Source organism: Truncatella angustata (assembly GCF_020726525.1).
Source record: "Truncatella angustata strain MPI-SDFR-AT-0073 chromosome Unknown BKA67scaffold_4, whole genome shotgun sequence".
Classification (NCBI taxonomy): domain Eukaryota; kingdom Fungi; phylum Ascomycota; class Sordariomycetes; order Amphisphaeriales; family Sporocadaceae; genus Truncatella; species Truncatella angustata.
In genome coordinates, this window is record NW_025763384.1 from 3,676,388 (window position 1) to 3,695,071 (window position 18,684).

Consider the following 18,684-nt stretch of genomic DNA (forward strand, 5'->3'; position numbering starts at 1 on the left):
TCTATATAGGCTATCTTCTAATAAATTTACCCTCGGCCTATTGTTTTTGGTGTTTATTTTTGTCTCATGTCTAATGGGGCAGCTATCAAATGAACCAAGGGATGGGCCCCTGATCTAATGGAAAGTATGGAAATCATGTTTGAATCCTTAATTTAGTTGATGTGTGGTTACAAGCGCCCATGGAGTGTTTCACTATTTGGATTGATATACGAACTGTAGAATGAATGAATGACTTTGGCTTCGACTCTAATTCCATATTGTCATCAAATGCAAATTTCACCATTTTTTTCTTAACACATTTGAAGATATTCTGGAGTTTTAAGCCGGCATTAATGAAACCAGCGCCATCCCACGTTTATCGAAGTTAGGTCGCCGCCTAAATATCTCAAACAATTGTCAGCATTCCCAAGTTTGACAAGTGGTTACTTTACAGGCTGGGTACTATGACCAACCGTTTCGTTAGGAATGATAGATCCTTACACAGGAACACTATGAAGATAATGGCACCGTCTGAAGTATACCTACCCACGATCAAGATATAAAGCTACATATCACACATGCGCATATATGAACCAGGTTCGTAGAAACATTTGGCCGGCTAAGTTTGGCAAGAATATTCCAGCATGCACGCAACTGGATAAGTTGGAAGTTAACGGACAATAGCAAGGAGATTACAAAATGGTACTCGTGACAGAGGGATACATACTATTTCATATTTGGAAAATCATCTACCAGTATGTGGAATATGGCATAAAAGTTAGGGATAGCAGCTCAAGACAAGCTCTCAAGTTAGTCCCATATCGAGTATTTCGACATATGACTACCACTTTAGAGTCAGCTTCAAGATCACACCCACCAACGTATACCAATGTAATTATATCAGGTATAATAGTTCTGATAATATAACAACTCAGTAGATCATATAATCAATATTGTGCCGCAACAGCGAGCGGCACCCTTTCCGTTAAGCGGTCATACGAGCCAACAACTCTACGTGCCCGCCCAAGTGCTTCTATTGGCAGTGCTGAATTTGTCGACATGACCGGCTCTTTGTTTAATGTGTCCTGTTGGCTCACACAGGTCACAGCCTACACACGAGCCGAGCTATATATTCAGCGGGTATATATTATGCTCAAAGGGTCGTCCGGATATGTCCCATACCACCCGAGCATTCCCACGAAAGTAGACGCGCCGCGACAATGAGCAGCACTTAGAAGCCTGGATACATCCTAATTAGGCAGCAGAAAAGGAAAGGAGGAGGAGGAAGAGGAGGAGGAGGAAGAGGAGGAGGAGGAAGAGGAGGAGGAGGAAGAGGAGGAGGAGGAGAATAAACACACATCGCCGCTCACGTGACTTCAGATACGAATGTCGCTGTTCGGGGCAATTGGCAAAGTCTAGAAGAAGAGTGAATAAGAGGGCTTGGCAAGATATGAAATTTGGACAAAGCTCCGAGGCTTGACAAAACCATGGCGGCCTTCAAATCCGAGATCGGAAAACTAGTCATCCATCGGGTCTATGACCAGATCAAGGTCGCCGATTGGCTGATCGAAGCCTTATCATATAACGACAAGTAACAGAGAGAGTTCATCAAGAAGGAATTCACGAAACCTCTCATTCAAATCTTCCCTAACGTCATTGACTTTGCGATTGACCACTGCGACGGGGATAATTGGCAGAAAGACTTGGGGGAAAGGTTTGACAGCGAAGTCGTCAGGGTACTTTCACAGTATAAGTATACATAGCATCTTAAGAAAGTACTACTCAAAGAAAACGAGAAAGAGAGGGAGAGAGAGAAAGGGGAAAAAAGAAAAAGAAGAACAAACTCAAAGATCAAACGACTGCGACAAACACTCATTTTCAGCAGAAGGATCGGAGATGCAGGAATGAGGGTACTCTTCTTTTTACTAACATCAAGCACGACTAACTTGTCTAGTCTGGGGTAACGTTCAATTTAGTATCAGCCCTTAAGTACCAAGAATGGCCCTGCGTGTGCAATGAGCTTCATACTTGTGATCGCTACATCTAACCACCACTCTTTTGCTGCTACTTGGTGTTTATCACAAAGTCCAGGTAATATGTATCAGGTGTTGTGTTCCCAAATACGACTTCAGGATGTCGTCGCTGGAGATTTACCGAACGCCCTGTCCCTGGAATATAGCCGGCTCATGTGCTACAAATAGCTTTCACGTCTTTCTCTCTTTCGTCCAACTTGAACCCTACCATTCCGCGTTAGGTCCTTGACAATGATAGAATGAAGACCACTGTGCATCTGCACTATTCGATCAGCTGGCTTTAACTTGAAGGACTGCGGTCTTCAATAAAGAGCCAACATACCACAGTTAGCGACATTGGTACCGCACACAAACATGCAACGTCACAACTCTACAATGAGTATGGATTTGTGATTGTGATATTGCACAAAGGGAATGAGTGCCGTCTAGGCGTATATTATTTCCAATCTCCTCCTCCGTCTTTCTCTCTTTCTCTTCTTCGCCCCGAACCAAAGTTGCAAGTTCCTGAACCGAGTATAAATGTACAAATAAAGTTTCATTCTCGGCTCGTGTTCCTCTAAGCCCTCGCGCGCCCCACAAAAAAGGATTAAAAAAAGTTCGAGATTGATGCAGTGTCCTCCAACTCCAGTCATGAACGCTCGTAACACCGAAATCGCCCCAGCCAATGCTAGTGAATTCCAACAATATGCTTTGCCTAAACCACCAACACCGATGCCTTAAAAGCAGTAACAATAAAACCCGCAAGCAGGTCGCTGTTCAAAGAGGGCCAGATGCCTAGGGAGATGTGTCCATTTCGAAGAAGTTCTGAACCCCTTTGGTGGTATCTACACAAATGAAAAAAAAGGGGGTTTCGAAGATGGGCTAGTAGGTCTCTCCAAGGTCGGCCAAGGTGTTTCCCGGGATGCCAACGCTAGATCGCCTGGATGAGGCGGCGCCACTTTGCCGCCTTGGCATGGGAATACCACTCGCGCCGCCGTCTGTGTCGTACTTGCTGAAGGTTCCCCTGCGACTTGGTGTACGGCCTTCGTCTGCTTCGTCGGCTTCGTCAAACTCGATTGGCTGACCGATACTCTGTGAGTGGCCGTGGCCGTGACCGCGCATGCTACCACCCATGGAGCTGCGAGGTCGCAAACCCATCGGTGTCCGAGCCCCAGTCAGAGAGGCTCTGGATGGAGGGCGTCCGATTTCCGAGCGAGATGCTGGTCTCTCGGGTCTCGCAAACTGGGAGGACGAGATACTAGCTCGGCTGCTGGGACGGGACATGGAGACTGAGCTCGCATCGGGATCGTAATTGTTGGTCCTGTTGGGCAGGGGGCCGAAGGATAGGCGGGAGACGCCAGATGAACTAAGCCTTGGTACATGCTTTACAGCACGGCTATTGTTGGTAGTCTGACTCGGAGTGTCTTCGGCGGTAGACGAGGCAGAAGAGCCAAGACCGCGCTTCCGACTCCGGACAGTAACCGAAGAGGGTATTCCGCCAAGGACGGAGCGGGGCGATGCTCTCGGGGGAGTTGTGGTTGGGGCGGGCAGCTTGGATCGAGCGTTCTGGACGCGGGCTTCAAGGCGTTGCATCTGAGCCGTAAGAGTACGGATGTGGTTGAGTGATGCGGATGGCGGTACTCTGTGGGATGCTGCACGGTTGGTGGTGGTCGGCCTCGCAGCAGCAGCAGCAGCGGGACTACGTGTCTGGGTAGCGGCACGCATGCCGGCAGGTCGGGTTGTGGTGGAGGAAGTGAGCGCCCTCGGCTTCGGCGTGACGCTTTTATCGGCAATGGATGGCAACCTAGACCTCTTTTGGGAGGACGGCGCTGGTGTCCTTAGCCGAGAAGAAGGCTTTGGCAGCGAAGCGGATGTGTCAGACCTGGGCGGCGATGGCGGATCAGTGAGCATTGGTGCTCCTTTTCTTGGCGGTGGCAGAGCGATCACGTCTGGAGGGGTAGTGATGAGTGGTGAGCTCGCCGTCGAGCGTGGTGAGTTTCCGAAGACGGGCGATTCGGGAATGGAGATATCGGTGGAAATGGTCGAGAGGTGGCGGTTTTCGGCCTTCTTGACCTTGTCTTGCAGGATCTCCGCTTCCACCTTGAGGTCGGACAGTTCTTCGCGCAGTCGTTGGGCCTCGATTCGCAACGTCTCTCGCTCTTTCTCTCCTATCCTGACCTCCTCCTCCATCATGACGTTGCGTTCAATAGCCTGGTTGTACTTGGATTCCATATCCTCGAGGGTCGAGGTGGTGTTTCGGGCCTGCCTTTCAAAGTCATCGTTGACTACCTCGATGTCGCGCAATCGGAGCTGAAGGGTTCTGTTTGTGTCGCGGAGGGTTGTGATCTCCTTCTCCAGGTTGGCCTGGGCCGAGTTCGCATCCGACTTTGCCTTTCTGCACTTCTCCTTCCACTCGTCGACTTCAAACTGCAATCCTTCGGCCCTCTCCCTCAGTTTTCGCTCTCGCTTGTCGGCAGCCTCCAAATCCTTCTCCAGCTCGGCTTCCAGTTCATGGCTGGACTCGCGGAATTCCGTCAGTTCGGCAGCTAACTGCTCATATTGGTTTTTGTACCAGGCCAGGGTCTCCTCTGTGGTCATGTCGCCACGAGGCGGGGAAGATGGTGGTTCGGCCATAATTGTTTTTTTTGTTCTTGTTGTTGTTCTTGTTGTTGTTATTGTTGTTGTCGTCTGTTAGTATAAAAGAAGAAAGAAGGTACGAGAAAGCTGTCGCGCCAAAGATTCAAAAGCACAGTCAAGTATTTTGAAGTGAGCAGAGCTGAGCTGGGCAGAGCTAGGCAGAGCAATGCTGGGGGTTAAAGGGCATTCGAACGCTGTCGATATAGCACCTGCAGAGGAAGAATATTGCAGAGCAAATGCGGCTCGTGGCGGGTAAATGCAAGACTCAAACGGCCATTTGGGTCGGCTTGGTTGTGGTTGTGTCTGACGGGGTGGGGAGATGTCAGTTACTGCAGTGTCATGGTCGTCGCCATCAACGGAGGGAGCGAGAGGCAAAGGCGCACGCTGGGGGACTGATGCGGTGGTCTGTCAGGTGCTCGCTCCTTCCGACACAGGTCAAGTCGCGGTTTTTGCTGCGTTTGGATGGGGCGGGTTTCGGTATTTGGTGGTTTGTCGCCGGCTCGCTGCTGGTTGTTTGTCCTTGTCGTCAGTTGTCGCCCCGAGCAAATGTTGTGGGATTTGCTGGCTTATCGCATCGTTGAGGTCGAAGTCGTCCACCCTAGTCGAGGAAGGGGGTTCTGATCCTCGCGGAGGAGGTTGGGTTCGTGGTCTTGTTGTTCGCCGTTCACAAAGTGGGTTGCGGATGGATATCACTGCGTTCGCTCCTGCCCATCTGTTGATTAAGGACTAGTGAAGACCGTCTCTCTCCTTTGGGCTGGCATGACGCTAGGCTGGATGCGGGGCTAGCCGCTACCATGGGCAACCCGTGGCGCCTGCAGATGTGCTTGCGGGTGGGGTCATATGCTGCTAGGGGGTGTGTGCAGCGTCTACGCGTGTATGTACATAACCAACAATCATTATGTTGTAGGTTAACTAGACTCGAGAGTTTGGCGTCCACTAATCACATATCAACCACTGGAATTCTGTGCTGCCTGCATCGGAACACGTGCAATCACCTTTCAAAACTCTGGAAACATCCTGCCATTGCCCCTCGATGGCCGGCGGCACCTGCAAGTACAGAGCTAGTCAAACCGCCTCTAGTTCGCAGCTCGCCGCCTCATCTAAATCATCAATGCAACCTTCTTTAGCTTCATAGCATAATACTGTAATCTAGCATGTGTAGAATCACAGTACCCATTTTTCTTTTAGCAGATCAGCCCCCCATCATTTGGGCGTCAATTCCCGCTAGACCTTCCAAAGACATCCGCTGCACAATGCACGGGACGGCAATATAGTCACATGTACGAATGATGGCTGGCATCGTCTCAAACCCGCATGCATATGTCGACTGTTCGTCTCGCATGGCTTGTCCGTACCGCTGATGGTGTATTTCATCAAGTTCATCTCATCTTGCGTCTCTCTGCTGCACACGATGTTCTCCCATTCCCATCACTGACAGCAACTGGCCGCCAGGGAACACCACCTGTGCCTGCACAAACTTATCATGTGTTGCGCGGACCACAACGTCCCCAGCGATACTTGCTTGTTCCCAGCCAAAGCTTACTCTCCAACCGCCTCTCAAACACACGTCGCTTATCTTGCCTTTTGACCAAGATCGTGGGCATGCTGGAAGGAGTTGAATCACGACAACTTGCTCCTTGAGCTCCAACTGAATTGTGGACGATTGGACCAAGCATTCGACCACGCCGGCACAGCCGCCAAAGTTGCCATCAATCTGAAACGGGGGATGGTTGTCAAGAAGGTTGGGCAGAGTCGACTTGCTCAGCAGCAACTCTCCATGGTTCTCGCAGCCTTCAGCATCTTGCAACCGCGCGTGCATGTTGAGCAACCAGGCCCGGCTCCATCCCGTGTGGCCACCACCGTGTGCAGCTCGGCGTTCAAGCACTTTCCGCGCAGCTTCGGCTAGCTCCGGCGAATTTGTTGGGTCAATCACGTCTCCGGGATGCAGCCCGAACAGGTGCGACACATGGCGATGGCCTGGCTCGTACTCTTCATAATCCTGTGTTCCCCATTCCTGTATCAGGCCCGCTTCGTTGATCTGCAGAGGTGGTAGTTGCAACATCATCTCCCTCACTTTCAGTTCCCTCAACCCGCCACGGTGTCCGAGAATGCCAGCACTCCAAATGTACAATTCAAAAACAGATTTGACGATTGTCATGTCTATGGCTGAACCTTCACAAAATATTCCCGGCTCTCCTGACTTCGACACGTACGTGTTTTCCGGAGAGAGGGAGGGGCTCGTCACAAGATATAGCCCGTCGGCTGAAGGCACCAAGAAGTCTTGGAGAAATTGAACGCACCCTTCCAGTATCGGGAACAGCCTGTCGTGCAGGGCCTTATCGTATTGGCGCTGCAGCATCTGAACCAGATCGATACATAGCCACACACCGCCGAGAGGCCACAGTGTCGCGGGCATCCACGTATCTTGAGGGTCCGTATCCGCCCAAATATCTGTGTTGTGATGTCCACACCAGCCTCCACAACCATACATCAGCTCGGCCGTCCGTTTTCCACGTTCTGCCATCCTCTCCAGGAGATCAACAAGAGGCAGAGCACATTCTGCAAGATCACAAAGTGGGGCCGGCCAGTAGTTCATTTGAATGTTGATATTGATCGTGTATTTGCTTCCCCACGGGGGAGTGAAGCTTGGGTTCCATATTCCTTGCAAATTCGCGGGCAAGGCCTTGTGGCCAGCACGGCTGCTTGATATGAGCAGGTATTTCCCATAGTTGTGGTACAAGGCAATCAGGCCAGCGTCTTCTGGATCCCTCCGTCCAATCCTAATATCCGTCGGAACGTGGCTATGGTCCGGCCACAGTCGCAGGCTCGTGCGGTTGAACAACTCCTGATAGTCCGTTGCATGTCGTACCATAAGTTCCCGCCACGTCCCGTGCAGTGCAGTAAATACATCCTGCCTAGCAACAGCCCCCGGATTATCGTGTCGAAATGCAGTATGTGCGCCAATCGCAATAAGGCAATCCGAAGAGTTGACTTTGACACAGTTCCCTGTTGCTGCCACCGTTCCATGGTCTGGTGCCGATTTCACTCCAAGCACACAAGACAATCGATTACTGAATGCACCGCCGGGAAGTGCATCCATATGAATGAACGATACCTCTTCGACCTGGTCATGTCCCACCTCCAGGCGATCGAAAAACTCGTTCGTGTCCCATTCATGTTCGCCCCGGCGGCCGAGTCGCACACTGAAGCTAATTGGTCTCGAAGCGGTCACGTGCATCACCAACACACTGTCTGGGTTGCTTGCGATGACATCTCTTCGCACATTAATGCCGTTCACCTCGTAAGTCACCGAAGATATGGCGTCGGCAATGTTCAGCCAGCGGCGATAACTCTTGACATTTTTTTCGTCGTGGCCAAAGTCCAGATAGGCAGACCCTAGGGGCTCATAGTGTCGCATCGAAGCCGGACTCGAAAAAAACTCATCGCGAACCAGCTCTTCTGCGTTCTGATGTCGACCGTCTCTAATCAGTTGACGTAGTTTCGACAGATGTTTGGCGCTCCGCGGTGTGCGATCTTGCGGGCCACCATACCATACTGAGTCTTCGTTGAGTTGAAGGAGCTCGGTTGAGGTACGGCCGTGTACCATGCATCCCAAACGCCCATTGCCCAATGGTAATGCCTGGGACCATTCAGTCGCAGGTGAGGTGTAATGAAGGCACAGATGTTCCCGGTCGTGCTCCATGGCGAAATCAGCGCATCAGAACTTGCTGGTTCGATTGGAATATTTCATGATTGGAGGACAGCTTGGACAGCTTCAGAAGATTGCTCCGGAGATCGAATCGGCCGACGGATCGGCTCCCCTTCTTGCACGGAGGATTTGCAATTCTGGCAGACTTTAAGCCGACGCGTCATAACGGCTCCGATACATAACTGCAATCCTGGCCGTACTCAATGGAGCACCTACCCGACTCTGAGAATTGGCCGACGGTTATTTAAGCTCATTCTAAGCGAGACTGGAATGCGTCCCGATATCCCGAAGACCATGACCTGACAAAGACGCACTAGTAGGTCAATGTCGGATGGCAGGATGCTCATACTAATCCCGAAATCCATTCCTCCCAGCCATTTGCTCATGAACTAGGCCCTGTCGGCAGGATCCAGCCGGCGTGGTTGGACGGAAAATCTGTGGACCTCGGGAGCGTTTTGTTCGACCTGGGGATTGTGGGGTATGCAGTCGATCGCTGTACGCGGGCTAGCCTTGTCCGGGGAAACCAATCGTCGACCCCTATACTCACCGACACCCCCACCTGTTCAACTTATCCTATCATGAGATGCTGGCGAGGTCCCTGTTTCTGGGCAAGCGAGACTCAACCTTGACAGGTATGCGCCAATGACATCCGATGATCGTACTGTCGAGAGCTCCAGGATGCATAGCCGAATGGCCTAGAGCTGGGTTGGAGCTTCGTACCAGCATTCCGGCCCGGTCTTCAGGTTGAACCCTTGAGGAAGTGTAGGGTCACATGCAGCAGATGTGCAAGACACACGGCTGGGACAACATTCCTGGTCATATAATATGCCTGGAGATCGCCTCTCTTTTTTTTTCCCCCTACGTCTTAACCGCCGAGGTCTGGGAAAGTGAACATTGCGACTGCTGGACCGGTCTGCCCCAATTCAAACGGAACACATACTTGGGCATCAAATCGGAAGTTGAACCACTCGCCCACCATGGCAGAACGCGGCCACAAGACCGGCGTCACGCACATCGATGCCGTTGAAACGGCCGAAAAGCTCGGCACAACCGTCGACGAGGTCATCGCCACTCGCATCACGGAAGAGGACATGATGCGACACTCCGCCCAAGCACTGACCTTCCGCTCCAAGACCGGTTGGCGCATCTGTCTTATTATGTTCGTCATGGGCTGCAACCAGGCGGGGTTCGGTATTGATTGGGCTGTTATTGGTGGTATCAACGCGTACGACAGCTGGCACAACTACTTTGGATTCGCTACTACCGGTGTCGTTATTGGAACTATCAATGCGCTCATGACAGTTGGTACCTTTGTCGGCGCGCCGTTCTTGGCGCTTGCTGATCCCTTTGGGCGTCGTGGCGTCAACTTCCTGGGCAACTTCCTGGTCGTCATCGCAGCACTACTGCAGGGCCTGGCCCCAAACCTTCCGTGTTTCTTTATTGGACGACTGCTATTGGGTTTCGGCACTGCTCTTTGCACCGCTCCCCAGTACATGGCTGAGATTGCCCCAGTCCATCTCAGAGGTAGACTGGTTGGCGTTTTTGGTGCCTGTTTTCAGGTTGGCAGTATCGTCATGAATGCTGCCATGATGGGCTTTACCCAGTGGAAGGGTAGTGACTGGCAATGGCGAGCGCCTTTGAGTATGTTTGCTTCTTTCTAACTTGCTGGAAATACTTTTTGCATGTGCTAATGTTAGGTCATTTTTCAGTCCTCGAAGGTCTCTTCCCCTTCATCGTCTGCGTCACGATTTACTTGTGGTGTCCCGAATCTCCGAGATGGCTCGTTATGAGGGGCAGGCACGAGGAGGCCCGCCGCGTTATTGCCAGGTACATGACAACAAATGACGACGTGAACACCCCCATCGTGGGTATGATGATAGCACAGATCGAGGAGTCGTTGGAGGAATCCAATACCGGAATCAGGGCTGCCTGGGATTATCGCGTCTTCTTCACCAAGCAAGTCGGGTACCGCACATTTGTCCTGCTCATCTACTCCCTGTTCCAGTCCTGGAACGGCGGCGGCATCATCGGACAGTACCTCACCCCGGCCCTCGAGACCATCGGCATCACCAGCGACCTCGACCAGCTCGGCATCAACCTGGGCCTGACGGCCGTCTACTTTGTCTTCACCGCCTTCGGAGCCTACATCATCGACTTCGTCCGCCGCCGCACCCTGATCTTCTCCGGCCTGATCGCCATCATCCTCGCCCAGACCGCCGTCACCATCACGAGCTGGAAGTACACTGAGAACCCGACCAAGGCGACAGCCTCCCTGACTCTGTTCTGGATCTTCAGCTTCCAGGTCGCCTCCGCCACCTTGATTGCCACCATGCACAATCTGTACCCCGTCGAGATTCTGAGTCTGCCCCTCCGCGCCAAGGGCATGGGTCTGTACGCCATGTTCCAGGGCGCCGCGGGCGTGGTAAACAACTACGCCATCTCTCTGGGTATCGGCATTCTCGGCTACAAGATCTGGGCCGTGTACATCGGATACAACCTGGTGCAGCTGGTGCTGAGCTACTTCATCTTCCCTGAGACCGGCAAGCTAAGTCTGGAGGAAATCGACTCCATCTTCGAGACTAAGAACACCAACCCCGTCAAGCTGAGCTTGAAGATCAGCAGGGCCAAGAAGGAAATGCGGAAGGCGGAGAGGCAGGGGGCCCATGGTGCTTAGATGGTGGTGAAAGTGAACACCAGTCGCGCAAGTGTGCGAACTGCGCATTACCAGCGAGCACGTTTAGTTCTTTCTACAAGACTATCATCTAAGGGTCCAAGACTACTTAATTCAACGTATGGTAAATTCAGCCTTTGATCTTATATAAAGCAACTAAATTTCGCATTTGTGACATGTGGCTGCCACTAACGCCTGTACTATAATTTTGATCTAAGCTAAATCCGAAGGCAATAAATTATACTCCCCACGTGATGTAGACTTCTCAAAAATGCCGTGTATTCAACGATACCTCAATTTTAGACGAGTCTCAAGTTTATTGACTTGCAATGACCTACACATAAAACGAAACTCGACGTGGTTCCGTCAGGGAGGGAGGCGGTTTTCTTTCTCTTTTGGATTAAAAACAACAAGCGTACAGTTTCCCACAAGTAGGATTTAGAATATTTTGAGTGTCCACACTCTTTAGTGTAGTCTTAAACGCGTCATTATATTTTGTCCAGAGTTTTTATCAAAGGCTGTCTGGCTCTATTGCCTTTTCTTTTCGAGATTTTGGTAATAATCAAACCTTAGTGCTCAATAGTTGAGTGTTACGATCTGAAGGCTCGAGGCTCTCACCTACCAGTATGCCTTTGGGATTAGCATATCAGCGACTATCGGGCTACGTTGCATGCTAGTCCTCTGGTCACTCCCCCAACGTGAAGACAGAACATTGCTGGGAGTCTGAAAAACCGTGCCCATCAACGCCGATCGCACAAGGTTCATCGGACTGTTCACGGCTGATAAATTCTTGACTCAGCGGCAGAGCAACCCCTATATTCTTGCCTAACGCAGAGCCTACGCTACAAACGGTCTGGCCGCTACAACGGCTCCCAGCCCTTGCTACGCTTCAACACCGACATTGACCTTTACAGCTTTGGCGGCCCCATGGACAACCAGCCAGAGTATCCCCTCATAATCTAAGATAGCAGCATTCGGTACGACCATTCGCATTGAGGTGTATCCACGTACTTGATGCTGGTGGGGTGCTTCTTCCTTGCTGGCAAAACGCGGCGGATGTAAAGATCTCCTACGTTTATAATGTCATACTTCGGCGCCGCGTTTGGCTCCTTGAAGCTATCCAGCACACCCAGGTCGACATCTGGATCCATGGTCAGGAAGAAAGGAAGCGAGTATCGCTCCTGCCCCGTCTGATTCCTGACCCGGTGGACCGTCGCAGGGAATTGCCCGTTTGTCTGACGTTCGAGATATTGCCCGACATTGCAGACCAGCGTACCAGGTCTTGGGGGCGCATTGACCCAAACGCCATCGGCATTGAGCACTTCGAGTGCGGGTACATTGTCTTCTTGCAACACTAAAGTCAGCCAAGAAAAATCTGCATGCGCCCCCAACCCAACGCTGGCCTCATTATCCGTCGCGGTCATCGGTGGATAGTAAAGTGGCCGCATGCCTGTTATCGGGAATCGAAATTTGTCGTCCAGAGCAGCTTCGTCAAGGCCGAATGCTAGTGCAAATATGCGGACGAGCTTCATTGATAAAGGGAAGACATGGCTATCAGAATTATGGCTCAGCTTGAGTCCTCTTCGGGTTCTTGGTTGCATCTCGTTGCCTACTGGTAGTATTTGTACAGCCCATCCCGCCACCATGGTGCGCTTTCTGGCCAAATATTCTGTGGTCGAGTGATATGAGCTGGAGGCGGTTTCCCAGTTCTACCTATATAGTCTTGCTCCGGCTCGATGGCACAATCACCCATGGTGAAAGCTTCTTTGATGTCTTGTTCATATTAGAAATTTTCAACGGTAGACATCGGTCCTCGAGTTAATCAAATGCTCACCTCCGGATGTTCTAGGATCTAGACGTGTTTCTAGCATGGGTTCATAACCTCGAATGGCCGGGTTCTTTTGTACGTGGGCTATCATCTTTGTGTCCAAGTCGAGCGCAAAGAATCTCCTGAGCAGTGAGAAAGTTTCTGTGATGAGCTCCAGGGAAATCCCGTGGTTTCTGATGTAAAAGAAACCACACTCGTGACATGCTTTGAAGATTTCTTTCGCAATTTTCATGCGCTGAGGAAGAGGGCCATCTAGCTCAGTCAGGTCGATGATAGGTATAGACGTGAAGCCGGATGCGTTCTCTGATACCACTCGATACGTCGCTTCTGATCCAGAGTGGAAATATACATGTTTGACATCCTTTAATGACAATTGTCAGATTACTTTTCAGACAAAAGCTCTACGAGACGTGACAAGCGACTTGCATCTTTCATTGAATCAAGCTGGCTTGATCCCGGCTGTATCACCTCTGCCATGATGCGGTCGTCTTTTCGAAGATGATTATGATAACGGTCTTGAAAGTCGAGATAAATAATTATTAAAGGATAATGTTAGATTGGCATTTCGTTGCTTACGAGGGTAGTGCGAGAGATGGATTAGATATACGAAACATCTCCTCTCATACCTGTCAACCTGCCCCACCAACCCCCTCCTTTTGCGTATCCATCGGATGATGTGCTATCTGTGTTAATTTCATCAACCCTGTTATCCATCGACGAATGGTAGGATCTGGAGAGATAAGGATATGTGCATCACTTGATGACGGGAATATTCTACTGCGTCCGCCACATATAACCGTAGTTGTTAATCCTCCTGCGTCACTCATGAACTCGATCTCTTTCTTCTGCAAGGGATAATACCCCTGGGCTACCTTGTTTTTGCGGCAATATCTCTCTCCTAGTGTCTTCATATATCATCAATCTTTTTGCTTCACCTTACAGCAAGGATCACGTAATGTTCTTCATCTAGTACTCTAAAGGCGTCGTCTGCGGAGAAGGTACTCTTCAAGCTTGACTCTTTCCATCCTTAGTAACTGTTGCCTTGCGTACTTTACTAAATGCCTAGGTAGGTGTTGAAAGTCGTGATTAGACGCTCTGTGGATTGAAACGACCATATACCATGGAAAGACTAATTTTTGTTTTCACGACCAGGCTAATCTCAGCAATGCCTATGTGTGTGGGATGCAGGAAGATGTAGCCATGTATGGAACATAGTATAACATAGCTGTTACCTATTTTTTTCTTAGCAAGATCAGTTGTGCTATACCCCGCAGATGTTTTTTCTAACTTGGATTCCGCCGCGTATTTTACTGCCCGGATTGGGGCTAATCTGGGCCAAATTGGCCAACAGGACTTGTGTGGCCCACCATGTGAACCATGTATAATGACTACCAGCATAACTCAAATTTCATGGTTCCAAGTAAATCTCGAAGCCTGAAAATAGATAGCTGATCAGGTCCAAGAGCTCTATCCTCTGCGCTTATTTATGGACTTTCTCAATGGTTCCTGTTTTGTTGGCGTACAATACGTTCTTAGTAGCTGTTTCAAGCAGACTAAACTCGGTGAGATTTTATTGTTCAAGAAATCGAACGGACTTTTGAGTTCTATCTGCTCGGGTTTTTTCTAGTCGATGGTCTCATCACGGTCGTTGTAGCCATTTATAGCTTCATTGTCTTTCCTGGTACGCCATATGACACCACGTTTATCGTCGCGCCGAGGAAAGGTCAAGGTGTCTCAAGCGTATTTTGGATGACGGGAGACAGGAAACAACCAATAACTTTAGTCAGGACATACGTTCTGACTATCCTGTCCATGTGAGAGCCTTCACCTAGTTTGTCAATCATTGGATACTAAATTGTATGGTACCGAAGCTTTGGGATGATATTGTCGGCGAGGTTACAAACACTGTGATACAGCTCTACCTAAAGAACAATACCGAGCACAGCTAGTCGCTCCATAACATAATAATTGAGCGACGTAGGTCCAAGTTGTAGTCTAGTAAGCTGAGACTTCGCTGCGCGTCAGTGGACTGGCAACTCCTTCCGAGCCTTGTGTTGTAAGCAGATAGCAGCGGCTAAAAGGCGTAGCGTTTTGTTTTTAGCGTATTTCATAGTTCAGTAGCTTGTTCCTTGGGAAAAGCATTGTGAGTACGTTTTAATGACATCACTCAGGCATCGCAAAATCATTTTAATAGAAAGGTGTTCAAGCCGCATTAGGTTAGTGCAGTTTTCGCAAACAAATTATTCCTGACACGCACTGATTATCCATGACCGCGGGTCGGCAACTAAATACAATTAAACTCGATACGACATGAACCGTTTGTCTGTGTATAACTCCATGACCACCAACCTAGTCGGATGCAAGTTTGATTGCGTAACCAGTGTCGAAAAGGACGGCTTTGGATATTTTACTACATTGGTGGTATCATTGGTGACAGCTACATCTACAGCTAACTACTGTACAATTCGAGCTTTTCTTCTGCTTTTTGACTACAAGCCGTCAGTATAGTCCTCTATCGCCGGCGCCCGCTCATTGGCTGAGAGGGTTGTGAGCCTCTGTGGCGTCGATCTTACCAACTTTCGTGGCCGCCTCGATATCTACATCTCCCGTAGGCGCCTCTCGCTTCCTTGATTCTTCCTTGGCCACACCATTCTCAAAGTCAGTCATACTGACCTCCTTGGAGACGCTAGCAGAAGACTTGACCTTGGGCTTCTCCTCCTTCAACACCCCCTCGGTCACGGCAGCACCGGTGGCCCCTCCCTTGCCCTTCTCGAAGTCAGCCATGGTGATTGCGGGTGCCACAGTGGCGCCATGGTGCTCGTCGTTCAAGTGCTCAGTTTCATGGATGTGGTTGGTGGTGTGAACTACTTGACGTTGGATGGTCTCCTTCTCAATTACAGGTTGGATAGTCTCGTGGATGTGGCTGAAAATTTGTTAGACCAAGAGCCAGAAGCAGAATGTGACGGCAATACTCACTGGTGAATGTGCTGACCCTCTTGCGTAGGGGCAACCTCCTTCGAGTGTGTTGTAGCCTTGACGTCCTTCTCATCATGAATGCTGGCAGCCTCTCTTGCAGCCTCCTTCTTGGCGGCGTTGTTGCGGTGGTCAATCTCACGCTCCTCCTCATTATCTTGGTAAATGTGTTGTGTGGGGAGGACATTCTTGTCCTTGACAGGTTGAATCGTGGTGTGGTAGTGGTCCTGGTGGATTTCCTTGTCGATGACAGTATCCACCTTCTCGTGCTCGTGTGATTTCACTGTCTCATGCTCAACGGCTGAGGCCTTCTCCTTGTGTACTGTTGTGCCATCATGGTGAGCCTCCACAGTTGTGTCAACCTTCTTGGCAGCCGGTGCCGCGACCTTTGCCTCGACCTGGGTTGCCTGAACCTTGGTGTGTGCATCCGCATCGGCGGTTTGGCCTGTGACAATATTCTTGACTGAGCTTGCCAAGTTGCTCAAGGCGCCAGTTGGGAGTTCAGAAGCCATGTTGATGATTGGCTGGAGGGTAAACTGGTGTTTGATTCAAGGATCTTGGGAGAGATTTAGTTTTCTGAGGTCGTTTGGCGGAAGAACTGTATGGTAGTCTTCTGTACGGAGTAATATGAGTATAATGGTTGTTCAAAGCCACACTCGAGTGGAGGGGGCTGTGTCATTATATCGTTGTTCTGACAAGGGCTGTGGCTAGTGTGTCAATTGTACGTCATGCCCACTTTTTCTTTTTTTCCAAGGTGTCAATTTCAAGTTTCTGCTCGCTTACAGTTCCAACGATGGCATCTCCAGTTGTCTAATAATGACGAACTTGTCCTGCATGATGGCTGTCTTAGTATTAATTTATTTGGTGGCAATTGCATGCGAGCTCACAGGCACACGCAAAGGCGCGGCGCCACAAAAGACCAATCGAGGCCTGTGACCGAGGCACCACGCCCCCGTACCTGTAGCGTTACTGCAAAGAATCGCGATACTGGCGCGATTTTTCAACAGTGACGCCACGCACACGAGCGCCAAGCTTTCTGTAAGCGAGTGTCGACAATGCCAATGGTGATGAATTTTGTCCACAGCGGCCCGCATCAGAGCGGAACCACGTGTAAACTGGGATGCGAGGCGTTGATGACTTCATTTGATTTGATTTGATTTGCCGCTTGACGTTGAGCTACCGATGTCTATGGTTACATCAAGATGGCCGGACCTCGATGATCGCTCCCCACGCCATCGAGCCGCATGTGCCCAGACGCAAACGAAAGGACTGTCAGCCCGGAAGACGTAATTTCTCTCTGCACAGCTTGAGCTTATCAAAAGGCAAACACGATTCCAGAAGGCCCGATCTCGGGATCTGTGATTTTCCGTCTCTGCTCCGTCCCTGCAAAGCAAATCTGGAACTGCAGCGATTGGTTGCTCAATTCCAGACACAGTCCAGCCACACGTTCCAACACCAGGTGGACTTCTTTCAGGACAAGAGCTAATAGTAGAGTACGGGCTCCGCATATGGTCAAATCGGTACTTTGCTTATTTCATCCTGGTTTTCTCGCATGGAGCACATATTTTGAGGCTCATTAAGCCCATGCTGTTCCATCACTAAGATACTCGTTCAGGGTCAACGTGCCTTTCTGCCAGACGTCTGCCAAGGTCCCATTTTTGTCTCCGCTTGAGCTTGGTTATTCGCTAGTAGTTCGTTTCAGGGTTTATAGTTTCGAGAGACTGCCATTAAACATACAATTGGTGACATGTCAGCGGTGAGGCTTGTCTGATATCCCAAAAGTCCTAAGTCAATAGGTACATTTTATTACAGCACGCGTCAAAGGTCCCGAATCAGCTATGCATTGGATCGACAAAACAAAATTCAATCACTGTTCTCTTGCTTTCAATAGATTTTTCAGCTGAGCTGAACGATATTCATCTCCAATCATCAGAATAATGAGTTATGATATTGAGTCTCGATCAATGTGGCATAAGTGATATTATATACCTAGAAAACCACCCAGCCAATCCTTTTTACCCAAGGGGACGCCCTTAGCCCTCAAGAACTGGTAGCCTGTTGAGAGATGGAAGAAGAAGTTCGGCAAGACATGAGTTAAAAAGAAACCCTGAAGTGTAGTTTTATGGTCCCCGCCTTTGAAAGAACTTGAGATTAATGATAAGCGATAAATTCCCATTACTATAATACGACGGCGTGGGACAGGACTGCTGGGTAGAATTACTCACAAGTCGAACTCCGCTCCAAAGTCAGTCGCTTGTGCTTTTGCCAGGTCGAATGCCTTGACAAGGTCAAGCGTTCGATCAATGCGCTTTCGCAGCTCCTGGAATGTCTTCTCATCTTCCTCCCACAACGTCGCCGTCTCCCCAGACAAGCGACCCAGGTTCGTTTGGACAATCCTGCTCACAAACTGTACCTGGAAAGAGAGTGGTAGTTGGTCCTCAACAAGACGTTGATTGACGAATGAGTCTGGGTCAACGCCGTTCTCTTTGGCCCACTCATCCGATTTTGCCAAGACGTGCGCAAACGTCTCGAGGCCCCTGGCGAAGGTCGAAATGATGAGTTCGGGGATGCTGAGGCTTGACATATCGACGAAATCTTGACTGCAGATAATGTTAGTCCGTAGGAAGTGACTTTGTTAGGGACGTGAAACGGTCGCTGATCACTATTTAAGGAGAATCAGTTATTTAGGAAGAGCACGTTTGTCATCAAAGCTGCCCCTGGTCGGGTATGCAATGCTGCGGCACAGCAGACCTAAAATAGGATCAGTCGCTCTATCGCCAATGGCATCATTCAGACTATCCCGCACCATCTCACTGAACTCTTGCTTGATAGGTGGGTTTGACAGGGTACCCTGTCAAACCGTATGGCCGCACTG

The 18,684-nt window shown here is 50.0% G+C and overlaps 7 protein-coding genes across 7 annotated transcripts; 2 read left to right on the plus strand and 5 right to left on the minus strand.

Annotated features, from left to right (window-relative positions):
• Window positions 1-678: 678 nt before the first annotated feature.
• Window positions 679-1,353, plus strand: BKA67DRAFT_536150 (uncharacterized protein; the record flags this gene model as incomplete). The annotated part of the gene is made up of 4 exons (XM_046100116.1): window positions 679-788; window positions 833-883; window positions 918-1,066; window positions 1,238-1,353. 4 exons carry the CDS (start codon window positions 679-681, stop codon window positions 1,351-1,353), a joined length of 426 nt encoding a protein of 141 aa, XP_045959126.1.
• A 1,520-nt stretch (window positions 1,354-2,873) lies between these two features.
• Window positions 2,874-4,625, minus strand: BKA67DRAFT_536151 (NUDE protein; the record flags this gene model as incomplete). The annotated part of the gene is made up of 1 exon (XM_046100117.1): window positions 2,874-4,625. The coding sequence occupies one exon, from the start codon at window positions 4,623-4,625 to the stop codon at window positions 2,874-2,876; it is 1,752 nt and encodes a 583-aa protein (XP_045959127.1).
• A 1,387-nt stretch (window positions 4,626-6,012) lies between these two features.
• BKA67DRAFT_516845 (Six-hairpin glycosidase-like protein) lies at window positions 6,013-8,331 on the minus strand (the record flags this gene model as incomplete). Its single annotated transcript, XM_046097852.1, has 1 exon — window positions 6,013-8,331. The coding sequence occupies one exon, from the start codon at window positions 8,329-8,331 to the stop codon at window positions 6,013-6,015; it is 2,319 nt and encodes a 772-aa protein (XP_045959128.1).
• A 983-nt stretch (window positions 8,332-9,314) lies between these two features.
• Window positions 9,315-11,011, plus strand: BKA67DRAFT_659121 (sugar transporter; the record flags this gene model as incomplete). The annotated part of the gene is made up of 2 exons (XM_046107402.1): window positions 9,315-9,978; window positions 10,047-11,011. The coding sequence occupies 2 exons, from the start codon at window positions 9,315-9,317 to the stop codon at window positions 11,009-11,011; spliced, it is 1,629 nt and encodes a 542-aa protein (XP_045959129.1).
• A 763-nt stretch (window positions 11,012-11,774) lies between these two features.
• On the minus strand, window positions 11,775-13,426 carry BKA67DRAFT_290400 (2og-Fe oxygenase family protein). Its single transcript, XM_046096008.1, has 4 exons — window positions 13,263-13,426; window positions 12,843-13,197; window positions 12,622-12,781; window positions 11,775-12,559 (listed from the first exon to the last, which is right to left on the minus strand). The coding sequence occupies exons 1-4, from the start codon at window positions 13,311-13,313 to the stop codon at window positions 11,968-11,970; spliced, it is 1,158 nt and encodes a 385-aa protein (XP_045959130.1). The 5' UTR covers window positions 13,314-13,426; the 3' UTR covers window positions 11,775-11,967.
• A 1,610-nt stretch (window positions 13,427-15,036) lies between these two features.
• Window positions 15,037-16,514, minus strand: BKA67DRAFT_566445 (uncharacterized protein). Its single transcript, XM_046102890.1, has 2 exons — window positions 15,813-16,514; window positions 15,037-15,759 (listed from the first exon to the last, which is right to left on the minus strand). The coding sequence occupies exons 1-2, from the start codon at window positions 16,319-16,321 to the stop codon at window positions 15,366-15,368; spliced, it is 903 nt and encodes a 300-aa protein (XP_045959131.1). The 5' UTR covers window positions 16,322-16,514; the 3' UTR covers window positions 15,037-15,365.
• A 1,221-nt stretch (window positions 16,515-17,735) lies between these two features.
• BKA67DRAFT_566450 (uncharacterized protein) lies at window positions 17,736-18,669 on the minus strand. The gene is made up of 3 exons (XM_046102891.1): window positions 18,616-18,669; window positions 18,035-18,560; window positions 17,736-17,953 (listed from the first exon to the last, which is right to left on the minus strand). The coding sequence occupies exons 2-3, from the start codon at window positions 18,391-18,393 to the stop codon at window positions 17,791-17,793; spliced, it is 522 nt and encodes a 173-aa protein (XP_045959132.1). The 5' UTR covers window positions 18,394-18,560; window positions 18,616-18,669; the 3' UTR covers window positions 17,736-17,790.
• Between the last annotated feature and the right edge of the window lie 15 nt (window positions 18,670-18,684).